Below are 27,289 nucleotides of genomic sequence, written 5' to 3'. Positions count from 1 at the left end.
ACTTTCAAATAAATAAATAAATCTTTAAAATAAATAAATCTTTTTTAAAATTGGAAGTGGAATCAGCTGCCCCTCACACAGGCCGTGGTCCACCCGTGTGATGGACGTGATTCAGCCGTGGCGTGAGCCCTGGAACTGGACACTGCGGACCAAAGGCCACGGGGCGCGCTTCCCTGTGACGTGCATCCTGAAGGGAAGTCCACAGAGAGGACACGGGAGGCAGTGGCAGGTGCGGCTGTGGGCCCTGCTTGGGAGAGCGAATGTTGTGGATGGAGATGGGCGTGAGGTTGGCAGCACTGTGAATGCCCCAGTGCTACTGGGCTCCGCGCGCCAGCCTGGCTCTGTGGATCTCCGCCGGGGTCCAGCAGCTGCTTCACACGCCGAGCACCGCGGTCATGTGACAGCACCGTGACAGCAGTTGTGGCTGCCGTGGAGGGAGGCCCGGAACTATGCTGGGAACCCCCAACAGGCCCTGAACGGCCACTGTGCCCCCTCATCAGAGGCCACGGCATCATGCGCTCAGCTGCACTGTGGTACAGCAGGAGGCTCCCAAGGCCCCTGTGTCGATGTGAGCAACGGATTTCCGTGTTTCATGTGGTCTGGTGGGAGTCTGCCGACCTCGGAGCCGGGGCTGCAGGCGTCCCACACACTGCCCCAACCCTGCGGCTGTGTGAGTGCCAGACAGTGCCGTGAGAACCAGCACAGGCCAGGGAATGGACCGGGAAAGAGAGAGGCTCCGGGCAAACCAGGAGTTGCAGGTCAACCCAAGGCTGAAAGTCAACTGCTAATACATTGCTGATGTCTGCCGGGAGTCTCCCATCCTCCACGTGAGGGGAGGGATGTGGAGGGAGTCTCCCGGCACCCCCATCCTCCATGTGAGGGGAGGGGCTCGAGGGAGTCTCCCGGCTACTCCCGGTGCTCCAGGAAGTGCCGTCCGTCCGTAGGCCCCGCTCTTGCTCCCGTCTGCAGTGTGACTTGGAATCGTCTGTCAGGCAGGGGACATCCTGGAGTCTTCCCTTTTTCCTGGCTTCTTGGTCCTTTTGTGTCTCTCAGGGACAGAAATCCCCTGGGGCACGGACTCACACTTGGAGGCTTCCTGCCCCTGGCCCGGGACGTGCTGGCTCCTCCCCCTGAGCCCACCACATCTGATTTCCAGGTGGGTTACAAGCACCACATCGACCAGTTCTGCCACAGAAACCCGCAGGGCCCTGCCGTGGCCCCACGCACGATGAGGACGGACGCCGATCACTGGCCCTAGCCCCAGGTCTGTGTTGACCAAGGGCTCTTTGCGGCGGCCACATGTAGCACCCACCTTCCAAGTGTCCCCCAGCTTCCCACACGGCCTCAGCAGCTGCCCTTGGCTCCCCGCCCCGCGGAGGGCTGCCCAGCCCGTGCCCTGGCACCTGCCAAGCACACCTGGCACCTCCTCACCTTGTCCAGGCTCTGCCAAGGGCCAGTACTGGGTGCCTGTCATTTGGGTTACCTCGTGCCTCTGTGTCCTGGGGCTGCCAGAACGAGGGACCCTCAGCTGGGTGGTTTGAGACCAAAATTTCCTCTCTCCATCTTAGGAGCCTGCAAGTCTGAGGTCAAGAGTGACAGGGCCACATGCCCCCTGCAAGCTCCGGGGGAGACCTGGCCACCCAGGTCCCTCTGTCCTCAGCCGCCCTCACCCCGTGTGTGTCACTGCTAGGGACCTGCAAGGGCCCCGGGAGAGCATCCAGGGCCCACCCACGATCCAGCACCACCTCCCTGCCTATCTCCACCCGTTGGAAAAGACCCTTTCCCAGTGTGCTTGGGGCCCTGGGTTCCGAGGGGACAGGAACACAGCTTTTGGGCGCATGTGGTCTGCCACACCTGAGCGTCTCTGTCCTCCGAGGAGGCCCTCGGATAACTGGGATTCCTCCTGGGACCGCCTCTCGCCCTGTCCTGTGCTCTGTGGGATGGTGAGGCCCTGTGAGAAGTCACCAGGCCCGTGGGTAACTCCCTCCCCCCACTTCCTCCAGAGCGAGGTGGGGTGGTGACGAGAGTCAGCCCTGGGGACTGATCAGGCGATGGGGCAGGCGCGATGCCTTCACCCACAGGCGGGGCCAGGGGCCTCCTGCATGTCTGCCCTGAGCCCTCTCTCTTCTGCTGCTGCAGCCAATGCCGTTCCTCGCACCAGGCCCTTCCTAGAGATGCGAGAGTGACCGGCTCGGCACACACCTGGGCAGTGGAATTGTTAACTTTGTTAGTATTTCATGTAGTTTTTTTTTTTTTTTTTTACAGGCAGAGTGGACAGTGAGAGAGAGAGACAGAGAGAAAGGTCTTCCTTTGCCGTTGGTTCACCCTCCAATGGCCGCCGCGGCAGGCGCGCTGCGGCCGGCGCACCGCGCTGATCCGATGGTAGGAGCCAGGAGCCAGGTGCTTTTCCTGGTCTCCCATGGGGTGCAGGGCCCAAGCACCTGGGCCATCCTCCACTGCACTCCCTGGCCACAGCAGAGGGCTGGCCTGGAAGAGGGGCAACTGGGACAGAATCCGGCGCCCCGACCGGGACTAGAACCCAGTGTGCCGGCGCCGCTAGGCGGAGGATTAGCCTAGTGAGCCGCGGCGCCGGCTTCATGTAGTTTTTTAAAAATCAACTTCTGGGCCGGCGCCGCGGCTCACTAGGCTAATCCTCCACCTGCGGTGCCGGCACACCAGGTTCTAGTCCCGGTTGGGGCGCCGGTCCAGTCCCGGTCGCTCCTCTTCCAGTCCAGCTCTCTGCTGTGGCCAGGGAGTGCAGTGGAGGATGGCCCAAGTGCTTGGGCCCTGCACCCACATGGGAGACCAGGAGAGGCACCTGGCTCCTGGCTTCGGATCAGTGCAGTGCGCTGGCCGTAGCGGCCATTTGGGGAGTGAACCAACGGGAAAGGAAGACCTTTCTCTGTCTCTCTCTCTCTCTCACTATCTAACTCTGCCTGCTTAAAAAAAAAATAAAATAAAATCAACTTCTGGGGCTGGCACTGTGACGCAGCGGGTAAAGCCGCTGCCTGCAGTGTCAGCATCCCTTAGGGATGCCAGTTTGAATCCCAGCTGCTCCCCTTCCAATCCAGCTCTCCGCTTAGGCGCCTGGGAAAGCAGCAGATGGCTCAAGTCCTTGGGCCCCTGCACCCATGTGGGAGCCCCAGAAGAAGCTCCTGGCTCCTGGCTTCAGTCTGGCCTAGCCCTGGCCATTGTGGCCATTTGAGGAGTGACCAGCGGATGGAAGCTAGCGCTCTCTCTCTCTCTCTCTCTCTGTAACTCTGCCTTTCAAATAAATAAATAAATAAATAAATAAATAAATCTTTTCTAAAAATCCTTCCTGGGGATAAAATGTGCATCGTTGGATGTGCGTGTTGATGCTTCTGCATCTGCACAGCCCTCTCTCGGTCCAGCGGCCGGCATCCCTCCCCAGGGACTTGCCCTGGCCCTCCTGGCCGGCCTCTCCCCACCGGGGGTCTTACATGGACGCGCTCGGGGCGCCCGGCTCCTGGACGGGGCTCCCTCCTCCTCACCACAGAGAAGCCTCCTTCTCCACTCACCGACTCAGGAACAGCCGCTTCCGACCGCGGCCATGGTGAGCAGTGCCGCTGTGGACACGCGTGTGGCGCCTCCGTTTCCATGTATGGCGGAACACACGGAGGAGCGGGGTGGCGGGGCCAGACGGGAAGCATTTTGTGCCTTTATGAGAACGCCAGCTTCCCGCAGCGAAGCCCCGTTTGTGCTCACGCTGGCCGCCTCTGTGAGTCGGTCTGTCCTGTCCCCACACACTTGCAGAGCCGAGCACACGCAGGAGGCTCTCTGGGGCTCCCCTTTGCGCTCCTGGCGCCTGAGGGCGGGGTGGGCATCGTCTGCGTGGAGTCCGTCAGGTCGCTCTCCTGGTTGCACGGGGTTTTGGCGTTGGGGTGGCTCTCCAGGTCATGCTGTGAGGAGCCGGGGAACTGCTGACCACACGGCACGGTCAGGCCCTGCTCCTGCTGTAGGTCAGGGTGTCCAGAGCCTGCCAAACACTGGGAGAGGCCAGGAGGCCCCTGAACTTCACTGTTCTTAAGTGTCAAACCCAGGCGTTTGTTCTGCTACGGACCGGGGACCCAGTGTGTTCCCAACAAGGACACGGCCTTCAAGTCCGTTCCTGCTGAACTCAGCCCAGGGACCACCTGCGCCCTGCGCCACGAAGGCTCCAGGCCCCCACACCTGTCCTGCTGCTTGCCTCGCAGGTCACCTGGGCCCTGTCCCACGGTCACCAGGGTCCTTGTCTCAGAGGCAGTGGCCACAGGGTGGGACCCAGGGCGGTGCCTGTTCCGGCTCTGACGGCCGCCATGGTCTCTGTCTGAGCACCTTCCTCTGTGATGGGAACGCGTTTCCTTCCCTGAGATCTGTGAAGTGTGGGTTGAGGCCGGGCTGTGCCATCGCTGAGTGCCCCCAGATCTCTCCCTGGACCACCCAGCTGCCCGAGCCCTTGCTGCTCATGGCTCTTTGCTAGCCGAGGGTGGAACACACCAGTCCTAAGCTGGTACAGGCCCCCCTGAGAGCTGTGCCCACCACCCAAGGGCAGTGCTGCCTGCCTGGGTGCCCCCGGGACTCCGCCGGGGAAGAGGGCGTGGTTCCAGCCGTGTGCGGGCACCGCTGCCGGCGTTGGGCCCTTTCAGCATGAGAAGGCTTGCTGGGGTCCCGGGCAGAGCCCGGGCAGAGGCCGGCAGGCCTGAGCCAGCAGGGCCTCCCACTCCCTGGATCCCAGGGCAGAGGAGAGGGCAGGGTCGTCAGGATGGGGATGGGGAGAAGCAGGCGAGCCGGGCCGGGCAGTGGCACGCGGTGGCAGGGAGCTGTGTGGCTGCAGCCTCGCTCCCCGGCCACCCCAAGACCACGGCCAAGGGCTGCCGGACTGCCTCGTTTCTCAAAAGTGCTGGAATTGTGTTTTTAAATGTTGTGTTCTCTTCTTCTTTATGTTTGAGGAATCAACTCCAAATACAAAGCCGCACTTGGCTGCGGTCAGCAGGGGCCACTGTCCCCAGGACACCCTGCCGTGGGCCACGGCCGCCTCCGCTCTCCCCTCTGCTCCAGGCTGTGCCCCGTCTATGCTGTCGCCGCCTCTCTGTCCCATGCACGGGGCTGCGCCTGATGAGCTCACCTGATGGGCGCTGCCTCGTCGCCACGGTCCAGCCAGTCCTGGGGCGGGATGATGTACATGCACCAGAGGCCCCAGTTGTAGCCGTGGGCCGCGTTGGCGTACTGCTGCACCTCGAACGTGTTGAACTTGATGTTGTCGATGGCGGGCAGGACCACGCGACGCCGGTCTTCCCGGATCCGCGAGAGGGCAGGCTCAGCCCTGGGGGAGGCAGAGCTGTGAGGAAGGGTGGGGGTCTGGGGACCCTCACCCCATTCCCAGAGGGCAGGGGGCAGGGCCCGGCCAGCTACAAGTCCAGCACGTGATGGCCAGCTTGACTGCCCACCTGCTGAGACCCAACAGCTTCAGCCCCGGAGCCCCGGGGTCCACCATCTCAGTTGCCACCTGCCCTGGCCAGGGCTTCCCACGTGGGAGCAGTGACAGCTGATGACTGGCCCTGGGCACACCAGTGCCTGGCTGTCGGCCCCATCGGTGACATCCCTGAAGGGCCATCTGGCTCCAGAGATCCCGTGGGGTCAGCCCAGGCCGGCTGGCTTTCCCCGTTTCCTGCACCTGTGGAAGGTGCGTCTGTTCTCGAGGACTAACAGAGGGCCTGCTGTGTGCCACTCTGTTCTAGCAAATCAGAATACAGCTGGGAACTGAGGAAGCCACGCGTGCCTGTTCACAGCCGTGGGTGGCATCGGCAGGTTCCAGCGCTGGGACTGCCTCTCCCTTCCCCAGCACCAGAGAGGGGTGCAAGCTCTGGGCAGCAGGCGCCAGCACCCGCGCGTGGTCCCTGTGGCTGTGGATCATTTGCTGGGCCGGCGATGCGATGTCTGAGCAATGCAGCGTCCCCGGTGTCCAGGGCTCAAGAAAACTCAGCCCCTGGGCCCTGCTGCCAGGTGGCCCAGGACCAGAGCCCCCACCTTCCCGGTGGGTGGGGTGGGCTCTCCTCCAAGCCCCGCCATGCTTGTGGGGTAGCCGCAGGATCCCTGCCACCTCCCATGGAACTCACTTCCCCGCCCTGTAGGGGAGTACGAGGGAAGATGGACTCTGCCATCTAGAAGTTTCTGTTCCTGTCCCATGGCTTAGGCTTCACGGCACTCAGAGCCCCCATCTCGTAAGGGACCGGGATCCTACAGACCACAGGCAGCCTCACCCAGATCTGTGCGCTGGCCCCGCTCTGGGCCCCACCACGTGGCTGGGACAAGTGGGGAGCATGCCCAGTCCACGTACACGGGGGCCTCCCCACGGTGCCCTCAGGGCCCACCCTGCCGCCTGTCTGTGCTCAGGAGCTGGACACGCAGAAGCCACCCGCCAGGCTCTCAGCCCTGCAGCAAAGCGGCATCTAGGGGAGCCCCAGCCCAGGGCTGACCCCGGCCAGGCTGCACAGCTCAGAGAAGCACCGTGGCCCACACCGCCATCAGACTGCCCCGGCTCTCACCAGCCCGTGTTGAACTCGACGTGGGCGTCGAAGAAGCCGACGACGGGGGCCGTGGCCACCTTCCAGCCCTGCAGCCGCGCCCGAATCAGGCCTTCCCGCCGGCTGTTGCGGACGATCTTCACCAGGCCTGGGTACCTCCTGTGGACGTACTGGTCCAGGTTGAACTTGAGCTCCGCTGGGGAGAGACGCACCACATTGCATCACCCCAGGGCAGGGTCTGAGGCCCCAAAACCCACGGTTGGGACGCCGCGGGCCCTGGCTGCAAGGCCAGCTCTGAGGAGACCCCAGAGACACCCAGCCCATGAAGCTGGCATGGGTGGGAGACAGCAGACGGGAAAGCAGGCGAGACCAGCCCAGACGGAGCCAGGACACGGCTGAGCCGCCCAGGCGAGGAGAGACACAGTCCGCGTTGGATGGCCGGGGAGGCACACGTGGCCCTTCCACGTGCCAGAACACTGTTCAGCCTGAAGAAGGGAGGGACAACGCATGTGGACCTGGAGGACACCGTCCAGTGAGAAGGCCCAGACTTGGAAGCACAGACCCTGTGGGTGCCTCTCACCCCAGGTCCCCGTCAAACCCGCAGAGTGGAGTGGAGGTGGCTGGGGCTGTCGGGGGGAGGGCGGGGAGCGGTGCTGGATGAGGACAGGGTTTCAGAGTGCGAGACGGAGGCTCTGGACGCGGCTGGCCAGCGGTCAGGTCACACAGCAAGGGCAGTAGCACCACACGCTGGCTAGTGGGCAGCATTGGCGGTGTTTGCCGCCACTTCTGAGGACAGCAACGAAGCGGTGACGAACCTCGAGCTCCACACCGGGGCCAGACACAGGCCGCTGCCCGAACGACACAGGCCACTGCCCAAACGACACAGGCCACTGCCCGAATGACACAGGCCGCTGCCTGAGATGGACGCCGACCGCTGCCTGAGATGGACACTGGCCACTGCCCAAACGACACAGGCCACTGCCCGAATGACACAGGCCACTGCCCGAACCGGACACTGGCCACTGCCCGAACCAGACACTGGCCACTGCCTGAGATGGACACTGACCACTGCCTGAGATGGACACTGGCCACTGCCTGAGATGGATGCTGGTCACTGCCTGAGATGGACACTGACCACTGCCTGAGGCGGACGCTGGCCACTGCCTGAGATGGACACTGGCCACTGCCTGAGATGGATGCTGGTCACTGCCTGAGATGGACGCTGACCACTGCCTGAGATGGACGCTGGTCACTGCCTGAGGTGGACACTGATCACTGCCTGAGGTGGACACTGGTCACTGCCTGAGGTGGACACTGGTCACTGCCTGAGATGGACGTTGACTGCTGCCTGAGATGGACACTGGTCACTGCCTGAGATGGACACTGGTCACTGGCTGAGGCGGACACTGGCCACTGGCTGTGTGGTCCCCCACTCACAAGAAAAACCCGAAACAGGAAATTCACAGACAGGCAGAACCGTGGTTGCCAGGGGCAGGGGCAGGGACGTGGCTTCCTTTTGGTGACACACCGTCTGGGACAAGACAGCAACGGAGGCTGCCCCACTGTGAGCGTACGAAAACCGCCACCTTGTGCCCTTTAACATTGATTTTATGTTACGAGAATGTCAGTTCAATAATGGCTAAACCACTGACAGAGCCACCCGCCAAGGACCGGGGGCACTGAGGGGCTCCCCAGGGACAAGCGGTGACACGGCTGAGGGCAGCCCTGGCCGCGGGTGTGGTCAAGCCAGGGCAGTCCAGGATTCCTGGAGACGGCCCCTCTGCACTGGGGCCCTCTGTTCTAGGGGAGGGGTGAGCCCCGAAGGCGGAGCCAGCGCCCAGTCCCGGCTCCTCGGCCACCCAGGGCTGCGCACGATGCAGTCGGCCGGCGAGCCGCGGGGTTCCCTGCTACAGGGACAGCTGTGCCCTCTCCCCCCGTCCTGCCCAGCCCCAGGCTGCTGAGGACCAGAGCACCGCCCCCTCCTCAGGGGGCTGTGGGCGTCTCCCCGTGTCCCTCGGCTGGGGGAGGCTGGCGTGAGAGACCCCAGGCGCTCAGCCCCACAGGCTCCCCAGTGCTGGAGCCACCCTGGGCTCCTCCTGCTCTGCTTAAGACGGGTACTGGACAGGCCCAGACACCACCCATGCGTGTGTGGGCCTTGAGCCCTCCGGACCCCACGGCTGACATGGGGGCAGGGCCCGGGAACCCACGGGGCCCTGGGCTCCATGAGCTCCGGCCAGGCACGCCCCCACAGAGCTCCTGGGAGGGCCCCGGGCCTGGCTGCCTTTCTGGGCACAGGGCCTTGTGTGGCAGGGACCGGCTGTGGACCCTGGATGTGGAGAGGGCCCCAGCGAAGTGGACGTTCCTTGTTAGAAGAGAGATGCAGACCGAGGTGGCGGGCTGAGGGGTGGGGGCGCAGCCCCAGCAGAGCCGGCAGCACGGCCCTGCCGCCCCTGGACCCTGGCCTCGACCTCTGGGCAGGCAGAGCGAAGTTCCGCGACTTCACCCCCCGCTGCCACCCTCCCACAGCAGCCCCGGGACACTGCACCTGCCCAGAGCCCGTCCAGGCCACAGAGCCGGCGTCCGCTCACCATTGTCACTGTTGTCGTCCACCAGGATGACCTCCTTCAGGAGCTGGGAGGGCGTGTGGTTGACCACGCTGTGGACGGAGCGCAGGATGACCGAGAGGGCCTCATTGACAAATATGAAGACCACGGAGACCTGGGGCAGCTCTTCGGAGTAGGTCATCTGCCTGCACCTGCGGAGGCGGCGCAGTCAGGGGGCGGGGGCGGGGACGGGCCCGCCCCCAGGCAAAGGGGCAGCACAGGGGCTGCTGGGGTCTGACTGGGGGGCCGCGGCCAGGGGCAGAGGCACTTGGGTCCGGATGGCGGCTGGAGGAGGCGCGTCTGCTTGTGCGTGTGAGCAGGACGAAGGCTGCGAATGGAACGAAATAAAATCTCCAGGGAGCAGGGGCGCACAGCAACCAAGGGAGGAGGTCAAAAACAGAGAAATGGGCACAAGAGGAAGCAACATGCTGGAGACGACCGCGTCAAGTGAGGTGGACGTGGCCCTGTGGCCCAGCAGCAGGGCGCCGGCTGGAGTCCCGGCCGCTCCACTTCCCATCAAGATCCCTGCCAATGCACCTGGGGAAGCAGCGGAGTGTGGTCCAAGTGCTTGGGCCCCTGCACCCACGTGGGAGACCTGGAGGAAGCTCCTGGCTCCTGGCTTCAGATGGGCTGAGCCCGGGTCACTGGGGCCATTTGAGGAGTGAACCAGAGGATGGAAAACCTTTCTCCCTGTGGCCGGTGCTGTGGCGTAGCAGGTAAAGCTGCTGCCTTCAGTGCCAGCATCCCATATGTGCGTCGGTTCTGGTCCCAGCTGCTCCCCTTCTATTTATTTGTTTGTTTGTTTATAAGTCAGAGTTACACACAGAGAGAAGGAGAGGCAGAGAGAGAGAGAGAGAGGTCTCCCATCTGCTGGTTCACTCCCTAGTTGGCTGAAACAGCCTGAGCTGCACCGATCCAAAGCCAGGAGCCAGGAGCTGTTTCTGGGTCTCCCATGCGGGTGCAGGGGCCCAAGGACTTGGGCCATCTTCTGCTGCTTTCCCAGGCCATCGCACAGAGCTGGATGGGAAGTGGAGCAGCCGGGACTTGAACCGGCGCCCATATGGGATGCCAGTACTGCAGGCGGCGGTTTTATTCTTTACACCACAGTGCTGGCCCCTCAGCTGCTCCACTTCCCATCCAGCTCTCTCCTATGGCCTGGGAAAGCAGTAGAAAATGGCCCAAGTCCTTGGGCCCCTGCACCTGCATAGGAGACCCAGAAGAAGCTCCTAGCTTTGGATAGGCTCAACTCTGGCCATTGCAACCATCTAGGAAGTGAACCAGCGGATGAAAATCTCTCTTTCTCTCTGTCTCTGCCTCTTTGTAACTCTGCCTTTCAAATGAATAAATCAATCTAAAAAGCAAACAAAGAACGCTTTCTCCCTGTCTCTTCTCCACTCTGTTACTCTGCCTCTCGAATAAACACACAACACATCTTTACAAAAAATAGGACGGAAGTGCAGTAAATAACCAGGTAATGCAAGACAGAAGGAACCAGCTCAGGCGCGGCGTCAGCGCCGTGTGCAGCCCGGGAGCCCTGAGCGCCTCTGCAAGCTGGGGCAGAGGGCGCCAGGTCTGACCCTGGGGTGGCTGTCAGAGGCGCAGCTGCCGTCTCATCACTCAGAAGAGCCCTCACTCTGTTTCTCTGTAGCAGAAAGAAGCCGGAATACACAGTTGTCACGAACCTTCAAGACGGAAAACAGTCCCAAGGAAGGAAATGCCACAGGCAAGCAGCGCTGGAGGCCTGGCAGGCCAAGGTCAAGGTGCTGGGCTCTGATGAGCGACTTCCTGCCACGTCCTCCCGTGGACAGAGCCCACTCCCCTGAGTCCTGTGCAGTGGATAAGGGACTTCCTGCCACATCCTCCCGTGGACCTCCCATGGACAGAGCCCTCTCCCCTGAGTCTTGTGCAGTGGGTGAGTGACTTCCTGCTGCGTCCTCCCGTGGACAGAGCCCTCTGCTGTGAGTCTTGTGCAGTGGATGAGGGACTTCCTGCTGCGTCCTCCCGTGGACCTCCCGTGGACAGAGCCCACTCCCCTGAGTCTTGTGCAGTGGCAGAGCACTCAATACCTCACTAAAGCCCCCCCAACACTGTTGCACTGGGGGTTGGGTTTTCAACATGCAGATTTTGGGGACACACTCAGGCCACAGAAGGTTCCGACACCCCCGGCTCCCCTGAGTGACACAAGCAGCTTGCCTGGTCTCCAGCTTCAGAGAGCTGATGGTGGTGCCTGCCAGTCTCCATGATACATCTCCTGCTAGCTCCCTCACCCCTCCACCCGTCCATCATCTATATATCACCCATCCATCCATCCATCCACCATATCCATCTATCCACCATCCATCCATATCCATCCATCCATCCATCCATCCACCGTCCATCCATCCACCATCCATCCATCCATCCATCCATTCACCGTCCATCCATCCATCCACCATCCATCCATCCACAGTCCATCCATCCATCCATCCATCCATTCACGCATCTCTATTATCTATCCATCTGTCCATCCGCTCACCTACTCCTCATCTCTCCATACCTATCATCCATCCATCCATCTGTCTATCCGTCCATCCGTCCATCCACCCATCCACCTACCCGCCCACCTATCTGCCCGTCTGTCACTGTCCTTTCAGCTCCACTCCTCTGCAGAGCCCTCACTAACGCACTGCCCGGGGGACCTGCCCTTCGCGGAAGCTGATGCGCTCCCAGCTCTGTCTCATAAGTTCCCAGCTGCTGAGGTCCTGGGGGAAAAACCAGCGACACGAGTGACACTTACGGGCACAAGCACCCCTTGTGATCTCAGAAGTCTCTCCAGAGCTGTGGCATCTCGGTCCATCAGGAGACACCAAGCCCATTTCCCTGGCCCCAGGGAACACCATGCTCCCTTCCAGGGCACCTGCAAGGGCAGTCCTCACGCTTGGGCCGGCCTCAGGTGCTGGCTGGGCCAAGAGAATGCATCAGATAGAGGCCTTGCCAGGCCCCGCCAGGACCCCAGGACCCCAGCTCTGGGGGAAGCCAGCTCACAGGAGGAGTCTGACTGTGAGGAGGACACAGGAGATGGAACCTGGCCAGCCCAGCGTCCAGCCATCCCCACCTGGGCGCTGTGCACCTGAGCAAGACACCTGGGCTGTCTCAGGGTCTCCAGCCTCAGACACAATGGGGCAAAGTGCCCAGGAGCCCAGGCAGCAGCCTGATGGAGGCCCGTGGCCTGGGCCTGGCCCAGCCAGCCCTGTGGCCCTGTCGTTGTAGGGCAGCGGCTGGCCTCCCCGCAGGCCCACCCACGTTCTCAGCCTGCAAAGCCAGGGACATCACAGATGGCGCTGCTGGGAGCCGCCTTCCGAGGCCTGGAGCTCCCCCTCCCCCTCCCCCTCCCACAGCCGACGCAGGCTGCACAGTTCAGGAAGGCCCACACAGGGGACACATCTGTCCTCAGACCTGCCGGAGGGGGTGACTTATGATGCTTTACTTTTGGCCCTGGGTGTGACCCTGCCCCAGGACAGTTCCACACTGCTCTCTCAGACTCAGGCTCAGATACCCAGCAGGGTTGGCTGAACCCGAGTCCTGCATCCTCCAGTGTTGTACGGCCTCCTACAGGCGGCTCCCGGTGGGGGACCGAGGCCCCACACGGCAGTGCAAGGACAGTCCCGACAGGCAGGCGGCCACTCCGCCCGGCAAGGCGCGCTTTGCTCAGCGAAGGCTGGGGTGCATTGGAAATATTCCTGCCATTTTCGTAAACGCAAATTCTCCCTTTTGAGAGCCGCTTCTGTGATCTCTTGAGGACCGTTCTCCAAGGACAACTGTGGTCGGAGGATGTTACAGCCTGAGAAGTTCCCGCGCCGAGCATCCTGCGTGCAGATGCCTCTGGTCTCACTGAGTCACATTCTACTGTCGTTGCAGACACACACGAACACACACACATGCACACACACGCATGTGCACGCACACACATGCACACATGGCTCAGAAATTTAGCAGCACAGCACTCGGGCTTTCCCACACTGCACCGCCTGGGGCGGCTCCCCTGGTGCTCAGACAGGGCAGGCGTTCTCTGTCTCCTGTGCAAGACACAAAGGAGGATGGAGGGAGGAGGGAGAGAGAGAGAGAGAGGCAGGCAGACAGACACAGAGAGACGATGGACACAGAGTGCAGAGAGAGAGAGAGACGCAGAGACAAACAGAGACAGAGAGACACAGACACGGAGAGAGAGAGACAGACAGAGACAGAGACCGAACAGATGGCAACGAGGGACAGCATGGGGCTAGCATGCTCGCTGCCTTGGTTTCTCAAGTGATGATATGGAAATCCATGGAAAAAGCACACCACGGAGCACCATGCCTGGATTTTAAAAGCTTCTGCACCCAAATAAACTTGCATTTTGCTTCCTGTCCTGAGACCTTATGGTGCTCACGCCCCTCCCTGGTCACTGGACTGTGTCCTGCTCTGGTTCTCCCGGGCCTTTTATCCCATTCTTGAATTAATTTATTTACACAATAAGATCAGCGACTTTCCTCTTGAGAGAAAATGCAGACTTGAGAGCCAGAACTAGTGCCGTGGGGGCGCCCCTGCCTCCTCTGTCTCCAGTGCCGTGGGCTGGGACGATGAGAGCCCCTGAATCTCACTGTGGCCCAGGACGGCTTCGGGGTTGGGGGGGAGAAGCCCCTGCGAGAGGCTCCACAAGGGCTGCCTGGCCTTGACCGAGAGCGGAGAGGGGGCAGCAGCAGCCTACAGGGGCCATACGCACAGAACGGAACGATGGGGCTCAGGGTAGGGCAGGGCCCTCCCCGTATGCCCACTTTAATTGTGTGTCTGTGCCACCCCAACAGCACCCACAGGGCTCCCCCTTGTCCCTAGAGCCGCAGTTTCAGCCTCTGGGGACGCAGTGCAGCTGACAAGAGCCCGGTCAGGTAAAGGCCCTGGGGCAGAGGGGCGCCGTGCTGTGCTGCGCCTCCTGGGGCAGCGTCCAGGGCCTTGTGTGCTTTGTTCCAACCCTGCAGGAACTCCAGGAGGGTCTGTGCCGGGGCAGAGCCCTCAGCTAGATGGCCACGGCGACGCCAGCCCTCCCACGGGCAGGCCCCGGGCTTGCTCTATGGGCCCATGTCCTCAGCTCATCAGGCAGCCACTGGCCAAGGCAGGCCCCGCTCAGGAGCCCAGAGACCCTGGCCCACCGCCGGCCAGCGCTCAATGACGGGGCCAGCTCAGTGGTTTGCGGGGCCTCCGCTGCCCTCAGCCCCAGGAGCTCCTGCTGGGCTCAGCGGGCACCGAGGGTGGTTGCAGGGCAGGCTGACCAGGCCTGTGGAGGCCGCAGCACTTCCCTCTGGAGTCTGCGTCCAGCCCTGCCTGCCGAGGGAAGCCAGCGCCAGCCCCGAGCCGAGCGGACTCTGCCCGACAAATGCCAGCAAGTCCACCTGGGAGGCAGGGCCGTGCGGCAGGCCGCCCCGGGAGCCCTCATTAACGCCAGCTTCCACAGCAGACAGCAGCCCGGCTCGGAGACTCTCGCCCGGAGGTGCCCCGGAGCCCCAGAGCCGCGCCCCGTCCTGCGCCCCTCCCCGAGCGGGGGTCACACTCGGGGTCCCCTCCCCACGGAGACCTTTCCTTCCCGAGGCAAGGCCACGGCTCCCAGGCTCCGGGTGCCTGGGCAGAGCCAGGGCTGAGAGGGAGAGGCGTCTGCGCGTGGCTTTCCCCGCAGAACAGCCGCACAGCGCAAGCAGGTGTTCAGGGCCACACCTGGTCTTCCTGTCCTCATTGTCTCAGACACCTGCTCCGTGGCGCAGGCCTGACGGGAGACGTTGGGGGGCCTCCTCGGATCCCCGTCCACTAAATCTGCCTTGCTCAGCGATGACAGCCTCGCTGCTGGCAGCTGAAACCACGAACACGCGTGAAGAGTCCACAGCGCGTGACGGGGACGTCACTGCACGGAAGGCGGGCGGCCTCTGGAGGCGGTGGTTCCTGTTCCTGATCCTGTTTAATTTGCATTTCAGACTTCCTGTCATCATCCCACGGGCAGTCTTGAGAGTCAAGAGCCACGTGTGCGCTTCGAGGCATAACTCGTGGGCCAGGCTTGGTCATCAAGGCTGTGCCGTGTGCTCTGTGGTGTAACTACGGCCGCGGTTTAACTAGAAAAGCTACAGTGGGGAATCGATGAAAAATCTGATAAGAAAAAGGAGTAAGAAGTTCTGTCTGAGAGTTGATGGAACTGCCTGTGGGTGCTGGAACACACACACACATGTAACACAACACCTGCACAATGCAACGGAAACACGCGCATACACACAGTGCAACACAAATAGGCACATACAGTGCGACATGCAGACACACCCATGCACAACTCAACACATGCACACGCAGCACACCCATGCACGACTCAACACATACACAACGCAGCACACACATGCACATGCACCACACACATGCACACACACCACACACATGCACAACTCAGCACATACACACGCAGCACACCCATGCACGACTCAACACATACACACGCAGCACACCCATGCACAACTCAACACATGCACACGCAGCACACCCATGCACGACTCAACACATGCACACGCAGCACACCCATGCACGACTCAACACATACACAACGCAGCACACACATGCACACGCACCACACACATGCACACACACCACACACATGCACAACTCAGCACATACACATGCAGCACACACATGCACAACTCAACACATACACAACGCAGCACACCCATGCACAACTCAACACATACACACGCACCACACATGTGTCTCTGGTGAGCACACTGTCGGGTCCACCCACAAGGCGGTTTCTGACTGGTGTCTGTGTTCAGCTGTGCCTCATTTACATATCCAGTCGTGGAATCATCGCACGTTTGCTGAGAGACTGCTGAGCCCCGGTGGACAGCAGGAGCCGCTGCTGCATTTGCAGAGCGAGAGCCAGCCTTCGCGGCACACACACGTCCAGCATTCACTCGCTGGCTGTCCCAGCCATCGGCACGGCAGAGCCACGGCCAGCATTCATGCATCAGCCACTTCCCTGTGCATCCTGGTTCCCTGAGCCAGGAATTCGGCAAGGCCTCAGCCGGTGGCCCTGGGTGGGGGCTGCCATGTGGGTGCAGTTGGATGGGGTCCAGAACGGAGCTACAGGGCTTGTCCACGTGGACTCTGAGAACCTGCTGGGCTTCCTCACAGCACAGCCGCTTCAAGACAGAGGCTGCTCCCCGGGGCTCGGGCACCAGGGCCAATGTCAGCTGAGCGGGGGGAAGGCCGGCCACCTCGCGTGACGGGGCCTTAGGGCCGCACAGGCCCTTTCTGCTGTTGGAGGACCAGCCACAGAGGCCACCACCTCCTGACGTGGGAGGACAGGACCCTGGAAGAGAGCTCCTCATGTCCTTGGGAGACGTGAAGTCGGACAAAAACTCCTGCTCCGGAGAGGCCCAGGTCAGCTCCAGCTCCCACTCCCCATGCCCTGAGCATGGCTGTGTCCAGCAGAGGCCTGACATGCCTGGAGGACGGCCTCGAGGACATCTGCGGAGCAGCCTCAGTCCCCATCTTTGGCAGCAAAGAATGAGCTCTGCCACTGAGCTGGGTCTGGCCACACGGGGCAGCCCCCCAAGACTGCCGTGGGAGCCCCCTGCCCCTCTGCCCCTCGCACTGTCCTGCGTTCTGTTGTTGGGTTCCCGTATTGTTGGTTCCTGGGTTGTTGGTTCCTGAGTTGTTGGTTCCCATATTGTTGGTTCCTGAGTTGTTGGTTCCTGGGTTGTTGGTTCTTGAGTTGTTGGTTCCTGAGTTGTTGGTTCCCATATTGTTGGTTCCTGAGTTGTTGGTTCCTGGGTTGTTGGTTCTTGAGTTGTTGGTTCCTGAGTTGTTGGTTCCTGGGTTGTTGGTTCTTGAGTTGTTGGTTCCTGGGTTGTTGGTTCCTGGGTTGTTTTTCCTGAGTTGTTGGTTCCTGGGTTGTTGGTTTCTGGGTTGTTGTTTCCTGGGTTGTTTTTCCTGAGTTGTTGGTTCCTGGGTTGTTTTTCCTGAGTTGTTGTTTCTCCTGAGTTGTTGGTTCCTGAGTTGTTGGTTCCTGGGTTGTTGGTTCCTGGGTTGTTGTTTCCTGGGTTGTTTTTCCTGAGTTGTTGGTTCCTGGGTTGTTTTTCCTGAGTTGTTGTTTCCTGAGTTGTTGGTTCCTGGGTTGTTGGTTCCTGGGTTGTTTTTCCTGAGTTGTTGGTTCCTGAGTTGTTGGTTCCTGGGTTGTTTTTCCTGAGTTGTTGGTTCCTGGGTTGTTTTTCCTGAGTTGTTGTTTCTCCTGAGTTGTTGGTTCCTGGGTTGTTTTTCCTGAGTTGTTGGTTCCTGGGCTGTTGGTTCCTGGGTTGTTTTTCCTGAGTTGCCGGTTTCTGAGTGTGTTGGTTCCTGAGTTGCTGGGTTCCAGTGGTGTCGTGTCCCCCACCAGCAGGCTCCTGTTCTGTGCGTTTCCACACTCGCAGTGTTCTGGTGTTGCTGGCTCTCATGCCGTCTAGTTCTCGCGTTGCTGAGTTGGTTCTCCGAGGTCTCATGGAGGGAGGGAAAACGCTGCTGCAGGTTCCAGTGTTCAGGTGAGGCAGGGCGGAGTCATCAATGCCAGGTGTGTGGTGTCCGCTGTGCCTGGCCACGTGTGCCCAGGACTGGGAGCAGAAGGGAAGGCGTGGGAAGAGCAGGCATTTCATAGCCCACGCCACACAGCACCAGCCAGGCGCAAACGCAGCCAGGAGGCAGCGGCGGTGATGAGTTCACCCCAGGGCGTGGCCGGAGGCCGGGCTCCTGACCCCAGAGGCCTCCAAGAGAATCAGAGCCGTCAGCAGGGTGTTTTTTTAAGTTTTTAATTATTAATTGAGAGGTAGAGTTACAGAGAGGCAGAGAGAGAGAGACAGAGAGACAGAGAGAGAGGTCTTCCATCCGCTGGTTCACTCCCAGATGGCCTCAACGGCCGGAGCTGCGCCAATCCAAACTCAGGAACCAGGAGCTTCTTCCAGGTCTCCCATGCGGGTGCAGGGACCCCAATACTTGGGCCATCTTCCACTGCTTTCCCAGGCCACAGCAGAGAGCTGGATCAGAAAAGGAGCAGCTGGGACATGAACCGGTGCCCATATGGGATTCCAGCACCACTAGCAGAGGCTTAGCCCACTACACCACAGTGCCAGCCCCATCAGCAGGGTTTTCACCAGGGGAAGCACTCGGCTAAGATAGTGCTAACCCTTTGTTCTATCCAAAATATGAGGGCGATACCCAATTTTCTCCATATGTCTCAAGCAAATAATTGGGAATTTAAAGAAAGGTTTAAAAAAAAAAAAAGGGCCTGGCACCGTGGCACAGCGGGTTAATGCCCTGACCTGCAGCACTGGCATCTCATATGGGCGCGGGGTTCTAGTCATGGCTGCTCCTCTTCCGATCCAGCTCTCTGCTGTGGCCTAGGAAAGCAGTAGGAGATGGCCCAAGTCCTTGGGCTCCTGCACCCGTGTGGGAGACCCAGAGGAAGCTCCTGGCTCCTGGCTTCAGATCAGCACAGCTCCAGCCGTAGCGGCCATCTGGGGAGTGAACCAGTGGAAGGAAGACCTCTCTGTCTCTCCCTCTCACTGTCTGTAACTCTACCTCTCAAATAAATAAATCTTTAAAAGAATAAAGAAAGAATTGGGCACAGAAGACACAAGCTGTTTGGGGATCTAAAGCCAGCACACGGGGCGGGGTTTGGCGGTGTGGTCGAGGGCATCTCGGGGCGCCTGCGCCCCATAGCACGCCTGCATTTTGTTCCAAGCCCAGCTCCCTGCTAAGGCACACCCTGGGAGGCAGCGGGCGGTGGCTCCCAGGTTGGGTCCCCGCCACTCACACAGGACATCTGGACTCGGTTCCCAGCTACCGGCTGCAGCCTGGCCCAGCTGTTGCAGGCATTTGAGAAGAGAACCAGTGGGCAGGAGCTCTGTCTGTCTCTTCCTTTCAACTATATCAAATAAATACAATTTACAACAAAACGGCACCATTTACGTGCTATTAGGAGCCCAAACCTGCTTGTGTGATCTCTGTGCTCCAAGGCCCCTGCCTGGGCAGCTGCTCCCGGCCTTGACCCGGCCCTCGAGAGATGCCTCCAGCCAGAGGACGCGCTGTCCCCAGGAGCCGCAGGTGAGCATCGCGCGACTGTGTGCGCCCAGGGGCACTGCGTCTCAGCACCCTCCAGGGGTGCGGCACCGCGGCCCTGCACTCCCCGACCCCACAGAGCCGGCAATCGCTCTGCACTCACATTTCTGTCCTGCTCCCACTCACATTCCCGCCCCCATGTGTTCTCACACACTTACGTAGTACACTTGTCCTCACCCACACCCACACCCACACACTCATCACTCACACCCCGCAGTCACACGCACAGGCCCAGCTGCGAGGACACACAGTCTCCCAGCCCGAGTCCTCCCCGCCCCGGGCGCCACGCCTGTGGCCATCAGCAGCGTCCTGGGGGGCCTGGTTCTTGTGGACCCAGCACACGTCTCTACACTGCCTACGTTAAACATGAACACATTCCTTAGTCAACCAGGAATCCTCACTTTGCCCTGCGAACAGAGCCAGCGTTACTGCGCGCCATCACCCTGGAAGTGAGCGCCCTGGAAACGAAACGGCGCCATCTACAGGGACTTGGGGAGAATTTCTCTAGGCCAGAGCAGCAGGGGACAGCAGGGGTGGCCTCTCACGGCAGCCACGCATTTGACAGGAGCGTCCTTGTACCTGGGTCAGTTCCCAAGGCGCACGTAGGCCACGGCATCCGGAGCCTCCCGAGCCAGGGCTGCCCCCACTGCCCTGAGACTCGGGCTGGCTGGCGGCCAGTAGACCCGGCCAGCCTGAAGACGGTGCTCAGGCCGGGGCTCTGAGGGGCAGCGTGGGTGTCCCCCTCCAGGCCCAGGCCCCGGGGCAGCCAGACTGCAGAAAGGAATGGCGTCTGTGAAGCAGGCGTTTGCTTGAGGCTCCCCTGTGAGCTTGTGGAGCAGACGTGGTGACCGAGACGAGGGCTCGGGCTTCGGTGACCACAGGCAGGGCCATGGCTTCGGTTTCCCACTGCTCTGGCTGAGCACTGGGACAAGAGGCCTCCAGGCCCCTGAGGGGATGGGCACCTGCCTCTGAGACTTGGCCACACTCGTTCTAAACAAACTCCACACCCACTGTGCAGCGAACGACGCTCGGTGTGGCCTGAGCCTTGGGCTCGTGTTGGTGGGGGCGGCCGCAGCCCAAGCACACGGGACCCAGCCCAGCCTCCCGGACCCTCAGACGGCTGCGTTTAAAGAAAAGCCTCCGGCCCTCAGCTGAGGCCATCAAGAGGCCCGCGGGGACAGCAGAGAAGAGACCAGAGTCAGAGACAGAGAGACATGGGCAGGAAGACCGAGACAGTCAGAGACGGAGACAGACAGGGCCCGAGGCAGGCAGAGACTCAGGCACTCGACACAGGGCGAGCCCCAGGCAGCGCGCGGCTCCCCAGGGCGGTTTGGGACCTTTCTCTTCTTCAGGAGTCTGTGGTTTGCTGGGGGCCTGGGGGGGGCGCCAGGGCACACTCACTTTTTGGGCCTGTAGTCGGGGATGGTCCTGTCCAGGGAGATGCGGTCGCTGAGCTGGGCATTGTACCCGTACTCCTCGTACTTGACGTCTGTCTCCTGGCTGTCCGTGCGGAGCGTGGCGGCCACGCCCCCCTGGCCCAGGCCGCCTGGCCCCTCCACCAGACCGATGGGTTTGGCAAGGCCTGGAGGGGAGATAGGAAAACAGAGAGCTCAGGCAGACCGCAGGCCCCACCCCTGAGTTATCCCCTGGGACGGCCTCGCTCCCTAGCAAACCTTTCTCTCGGCAGCAAACTCCCAACAGGTCCATGCGGGATGGGACATTCTGCAAAAGGCAAAATGATGGAGCCAGCCGAAGGTCAGGGGTTGCCGGGGACTTGCAGGCCAGTGGGCTGTCCCCATGGGACGAGCAACGCAAGAGGACCCCGATGCCAGTTTTGACCACCAAGAGTCAGAGTGTTGATGCTGGGTCCCCCTGTAGCAGGTGCGTCACAAAGAGTGAGAGGCTGGGGGACGCCACTGGGGACAGTGCCATGGGCCCTGCCTCTAAGTCTGAGACTGCCCAAATGTAGACTCTGTCGATGCCACAAGACACTGGCTCAAAAGTTGGAACGAGGGGCCAGCGCTGTGGCACAGTGGGTTAAAGCTGCAGCCTGCAGTGCCGGCATCCCACATGGGCACTAGTTCAAGTCCCAGCTGCACCACTTCCAATCCAGCTCTCTGCTATGGCCTGGGAAAGCAGCAGAAGGTGGCCAAGTGCCTGGGCCTCTGCATTCATGTGAGAGACCCAGAAGAAGCTCTTGGGGTCCTGGGTCCAGATCAGCTCAGCTCCAACCATTGAGGCCATTTAGTGAGTGAACCAGCAGATCGAAGACCTCTCTCTCTCTCTGTGTGTGTCTCTGCCTCTTTCTGTAACTCAAATACAAAAAAAAATGCAGATTCTTAACAAAAATTGCAAAGGAGTTTTTGAAAATTCACCTTTTAAAAATCCCAGCCCTTGGCCCTGTCAGTCACCACCAGTTGAACCAATCGCACACCGACCAGGTGCTGGCGAGGCAGGACCAGGGGCACAGTGAGTGCCTCCGAGGGCTCAGCCAGGATTAGTTGGGCAGAAGGGGCCCCACACGGGGCATCGTGTGACAAGGAGGCGAGGATGGACCCCAGGGCAGGAGCTGCTGACCAGGAAGGAGCCATGGGACCCACGTGACCGGGGCTCAGGGCCCCATGCAGGGCGGTGGTGTGGGCGCCTGGGTGGGCCAGGTAGGGCAGTTCTTGGAGGTCAGTGGTGCCAGGAGAACAGAGGAGACTTGGATGGAACCGGGACCAGCGCGGGGTCAGGGCAGGGGCTGAAGCGAGAAGAAGGCGGGACGGACACACATCCCTGAGTTTCCCCAGAGCGGGCTACCCCACACCTGCCCACCCCACCAGGGACCCAGGCAAGAGGTCTGTGCAGGAGGTGCTGCCCCAGGGGACCCTGCCCGTGGAGCCGCATCACCAGGGCCCAGGACGTCCATGTTTCCCACAGTACCGCCTGTAGGTGACTGATGCATTGTTGGTATTTGTGGAGGACTGACAGGCATAGCCCTGGACGGTGTAGCAAGCCTCCTCCACTTCCAGTTTGTATTTCAATACTGCAATGGCACGCACAGTCGTGCACACACGTGCCACAGTCGGGTGTCTGTGTGCACATGCGCACCTCGCCAGGCGGTATCTACAGAGAGAAGGCTCCCAGAGGCCAACACCGGCGGCTCCCAGGCTGCAGGCAGGAGCTGCCTCCCAGACGCTGCCCGGGCAGTGGGGGCTGTGCCCTGTAGTGCGGCTGCCCCACACCCGCTGCCTGACCTGTCCACTTGCACAGGAAACACGTGCACAGCCGCCCAGAAACCCGAGCAGTGAGGGTTAACAGCCTTGTGCTCTCCTCCAGGGAGATGTGTCCGGCTCCAGTTCCCGTGGCCGCCCTCTGGCCATGTCCGGGCTCCTGGATCCAGGTCTTGTCTGATGGGTGTGGCACAGCTCCTGGGACTTCCTGGTGGGTGGCACGTGCGGCGTCCATCTTCCCGGCTGCCCTTGAACTTCCTGGCTGTGTTGCCAGTTTTAGGTATCCTCGGGGTTACCTCTGAGACTTTAGCACACACGCCGAAAGCTGTTTCTGCATGCCCCCCCCCCCGTGCCTCCCCACCACGGCACAGGGCAGACCTGCCCCTCCCCCGGACTCTCTGGCCTCGCTGAGCCCTCGCCTGGACACCCTCCACGGGTGTCTGCAACAGCTGCACGGGGGCCTTCCACCGGGCTGTCCACAAGCCGGTTCTAAGGCGAGAGGCATCGACAGCTACCATGTGCGACCCCGCAAGCGCCAATCGCGGTGGAGCTGGGCGCCCGGCGGGCCGAGGACCAGGACACGTTCTACCGCTAATGAAACTCGTGCCGCTGACGGAGAATCCTCCCTGTCGCTGCTCCTGGCGCGCCAGTCAGTTCAGACTACGCGGCTTTGGGCTTCGGTTCTGCAGCTTTCTGCAAGGCTCACAGCGCTGTTCCCGGAGCCTGAGCTCGGCGCCCACCCCCACAGCACCCGGCGGGCACAGCCACACGGCTCACGTTGGCAGGGAAGGAAATGCAGGCACAGAGAGGCCAGGCAACCTGCTCAGGCCACACAGCTGCTGGCTCCGGAGCCGGGCTGTACCTAGGCAACCAGGACGCTCCTAACAGCCGGGCCCTGCAGCCGCCACCCCCAGGGGGTCCTCAGGACGTGGACAGCCCCTCCCTCCTTTCCGGGACTCTCCTCGCTGCTGGGTGGGGGCTCGAGTCCAGTGCGTGAGGGGCCGGCCCTGCCCTCCCCGTCGGAGGTGTGGCTTCCTTGCTGGTGTCCACCCTTGGTGCACTGTGCACCCTCGGAGGGCTCTCCAGGGCCGTGTGCACAGCGAGCTCTCTGTGCCCTACGACGCAGGTCCTCCCAAGCCACATGTGGAGTCTGTGCAGCACCAGGCAGTGTGATCCCAGCCCCACGGCCTCCCCAGGGGCTGCAAGTGGCAGGAAGGAGCCTGCGGTGAGCGCAGCCCTGGCCTCACTTGGGTTCTGGACTCCGGCCTCCAGAGCTGGAGAGGATCCACTCCAGGTGCTAAGAATATTCCAGAAGGGCTGTGTGGCGCGTAAACCTCCTGGGCCGCTGAATGTCAGAAAACTCCTCCCATTTCTCCTCACTTTGGTGGGCGGCGCCGTGGTCTGTCCCAGCGTCCGTGACCATTCTGCACGCAGCAGGGCCCCTCGCGGGAAAGAGAAGGGGGCACCATGCTGGCCCGGAGGCCCGGCCTCCTCAGAGCTGCTGCCCCCGCTCGGGGGACGCGGAAGTTTGTATGCATGAGCTCAGCCTTGGAGCATCGCCGTGCAGGAACCCAACAGAGCCAGCGCCCGGGGTCCCTGACTTCAGGCCGGCTCCACGCTGCCTGCGCCTCCCCTGTCCCCACAGCCACCGTCTGGCCAGGAGCTCTGCCAGCCCATGGAACAGACGCGATGACGGAGGCTGAGGGGCCGGCCGACTTCAGGACGTCTCGGAGCAGGCTTGGAGGGGCCACTGACACTTCAGTGACCCCAAAGGCACTCGCCGCAGGCAGGGAAGCGGGGCTGGCAGGATGGGGACAGTGCTCCCACGGAGCCCCTGGCTTCGGGAGCAGGGGTTCACCCAGGAGCAGGAGGCGAGGGTCCGGCCCCATCTCTGCAACGCTGTGGGCCCAGCAGTGGGTTTGGGCGTGGCTTTGCCCACGTGCTGCACAACAGGTGCATGAACTCCCATGCCCTGACATCACTCTGTCATGGCACACGTCACTTCCATGTGTCCCAGGAACACAGCCCCCGGGGTCAAAGGCACAGACGGTTCTGGGGGACGAGGTGGGGAGGTCCCTCAGGGACACTCGGGGCCCGGCAGGGAAGCTGGCCCTGCCCTGAAGGAACCTCCCAGCAGGTGCAGGTTTCCTGGAGCCCACCTCCGACCTCTCCCCTTGATGGGGACACAGCGCAGGACCCTGGGACCGCTGCCCCTCGAGGCTGAGCTCCACCTCCACAGCCTGGCGGCCCCTCTTGCTCCCCTCTGGCTCCCGCGTCCCAGGGAGCAGCAGCTCTGCTCCCCCAGCCTGACTCCCTGCCCAGCCCTCTGCCTCAGACAGTTCAGCATTCGGCTCCCAGCCTGGAGAGGGGTCCAGGCGTGAGGAGGTCCCTGCTGTTCCCCTTCAAGCCACGAGGGGGAGCAGTGCTAACTCATTTTGATTTTACTTTTCCAGTAATCAACTACAAGAGTTCTCTCCACAAACAGACCCAACCGGACTCCCAATTTACGTGTCCTGCTTTCATTGTCAGTCTGGTTCAAGTACTTTCCCAGGTCCAACTTCACATCTCTTCAGTCCATGAAGAGATTCAGAGACACGACTGTTTCTGTAAATACATAAACACTGTCCTTCTGCTTTGATTTCCACGTCACTGTTCCGTGGCGAGAGGACACAGTCTCCTACGAGCTCTCTCTCTGGTGTTTGTGGGGACGCGCTGTGTCTCAGTGCACGGCCATGTCTGCATGTCCCAGAGAGTGCAGGGTCTCCCCATGAGTGACAGCCGTGTCTGCATGTCCCAGAGCGTGGGGTCTCCCCGTGAGTGACAGCCATGTCTGTACGTCCCAGAGCGTGGGGTCTCCCCGTGACAGTCGTGTCTACACGTCCCTTAGAGTGGGGTCTCCCCGTGAGTGACAGCCGTGTCTGCATGTCCCAGAGAGCACGGGGTCTCCCTGTGAGTGACAGCCGTGTCTACACGTCCCTTAGAATGGGGTCTCCCTGTGAGTGACAGCCGTGTCTACACGTCCCAGAGAGCATGGAGTCTCCCTGTGAATGACAGCCGTGTCCCAGAGAGCATGGGGTCTCTCTGTGAGTGACAGCCGTGTCTACACATCCCAGAGTGCGCGGGGTCTCCCTGTGAGTGACAGCCATGTCTACACATCCCAGAGAGCGCGGGGTCTCCCCGTGAGTGACAGCCATGTCTACACATCCCAGAGAGCATGGGGTCTCCCCGTGAGTGACAGCTGTGTCTACACGTCCCAGAGAGCGCGGGGTTTCCCCGTGAGTAACAGCGTGTCTACACCTTGTCTCCCCCCCAGCGTGGGTCTCTCCTGTGGGTGTTCTTCCCAACCCTGCTCCCCACCTGGCCCTGTCCGTGGAGCCCTGGGTGCACCCGGACTGTCCTGAGAAGACCACAGGAGACGGGGTCCTCACTTGCACGTAACGAGATGGCGTTGTTAGCGACTGCAGGACGGGCTGTGGCTGTTGGTTGGTGTTGGGGTCGGGTCTGGAGCCAGAGGTCGGGAGGCTCCCATCCCGGCCCCCGCGCCAAGGGGCTGGAAGATGAGAGCTGAAAGAAGCTCCCAGGTCCTGCCGTGGCAGCGCAGGGGGTTTGACGCCGAGATGAGCGACACGGCCACAAGACACGGCCACAAGCCAGACCCCTGGAGCCCCCAGGAGCAGAGAGCACAAGGTGGGGCCCTCCCCCGGAGCACCCCAGGGGAGCAGCTGAGCTCAGACTCCGTCTCCAGACTGGGAGAGAACGGATTCTGCTGTTGGAAGCCCCCGGTCTGCGGTGACCACAGCCACCTTGCACACCAGGACAGGAGGGAGGGGACAGGGCAGCTGCTCTTCTGCTCCACCTCTGAGCGCTGACCAGCTCAGACACTGGGCTCCCAGGGCTGACACTGTTGCGAGATGCAGCCCCCGACCGAGGTCTTGACAGTAAGACCTAGGGGGTCTGCTGCAGGGCAAAGGCACAGACGCCCCTGGGACGTGTGGGTTTGCGTCCCATCCACAGTCCCTTTGCCTGCCTGGAACTAGGACTTGATACATGGAGCTGGAGCAGCCATCCTGTGACCATGACACTGAAGTCCACATGGTAGGACAGGAGGAGCAACTCAAAGGGGGCTGGGTTCTTTTTTTTTTTTTTTTAGTAAAATTTTACTTATTTCTATGTATTTGAAAGGCAGACAGAGCTCTCACCTGCTGGCCCCCAAATGCCTGTCACGGCCAGGGCTGGGCCAGGCCAAAGCCAGGAGCCAGGAGCTCCAACTGGGTCTCTCATGTGGGTTGCAGAGGCCCAAGGACTTGAGCCATTACCTGCTGTCTCCCAGGTTGCCCTGGGAGCAAAGCCCGGATTCAAAGCCAGGTGCTCTGATATGGGATGTGGGTGTCCCCAGTGGGTCCCGACCACCGACTCCAACACCTGCCCTGGGGCTGGGCTGCGGGACGTGCGCCACCTTGGCATCTCGCGCCCGCCCCAGCTGGCATCTGCAACACGGGAGCACAGGGGACGTGGACATCGCGGAGGAGAGGCCAGGCCGCCAGCCCTGGGTCAGCCCCACCCGAGGGGGGCTCAGCTGGCCGTGCCCAGGGCGTCGCTGCCGCTCTGAGAGCCCCACCTCCCACTTGGCCGACCCTCGGCTCCCAGCACGCAGCACAGGACGCGTGGGCAGCTGTGGCTTCTCCACTCGGAGGAAGTGCATTTCTGAGTCACCGACTTCCATCTGTCACAGCAGCTGAAGCCAATATTGTGAGAGAGGAAGCAGCCCAAATGGAAGGCACCCTGGGAGGCCACCACACAGCCCAGCCACGCCTGG

At 61.5% G+C, this 27,289-nt stretch overlaps 1 protein-coding gene across 4 annotated transcripts in view; it reads right to left on the bottom strand.

Moving 5' to 3' along the window:
• Positions 1–27,289, bottom strand: part of GALNT9 (polypeptide N-acetylgalactosaminyltransferase 9) — a 48,030-nt gene that overhangs the window by 9,145 nt on the left and 11,596 nt on the right. For 2 of the 4 annotated variants that reach the window (XR_011385287.2, XM_070066266.2), the window contains exons 2-5: positions 20,660–20,840; positions 9,113–9,279; positions 6,546–6,720; positions 5,126–5,323 (exon numbers count right to left, since the gene is read on the bottom strand). Coding sequence is in view for 2 of the 4 variants with exons in the window: in XM_070066266.2 (XP_069922367.1) it covers positions 5,126–5,323; positions 6,546–6,720; positions 9,113–9,279; positions 20,660–20,840 (721 nt within the window). In the remaining 2 variants the exon portion in view is untranslated. Of the gene's footprint in view, positions 1–3,539; positions 3,564–5,125; positions 5,324–6,545; positions 6,721–9,112; positions 9,280–20,659; positions 20,841–27,289 lie in introns of those variants that run through there. The other 2 variants (XM_089322937.1, XM_089322938.1) reach the window with 2 other exon arrangements.

Source organism: Oryctolagus cuniculus, chromosome 21 (assembly GCF_051225735.1).
Source record: "Oryctolagus cuniculus isolate XC-2025 breed Fujian yellow rabbit chromosome 21, ASM5122573v1, whole genome shotgun sequence".
NCBI classification, from domain to species: Eukaryota; Metazoa; Chordata; class Mammalia; order Lagomorpha; family Leporidae; genus Oryctolagus; species Oryctolagus cuniculus.
This window is presented reverse-complemented; position numbering and strand designations above follow the sequence as displayed.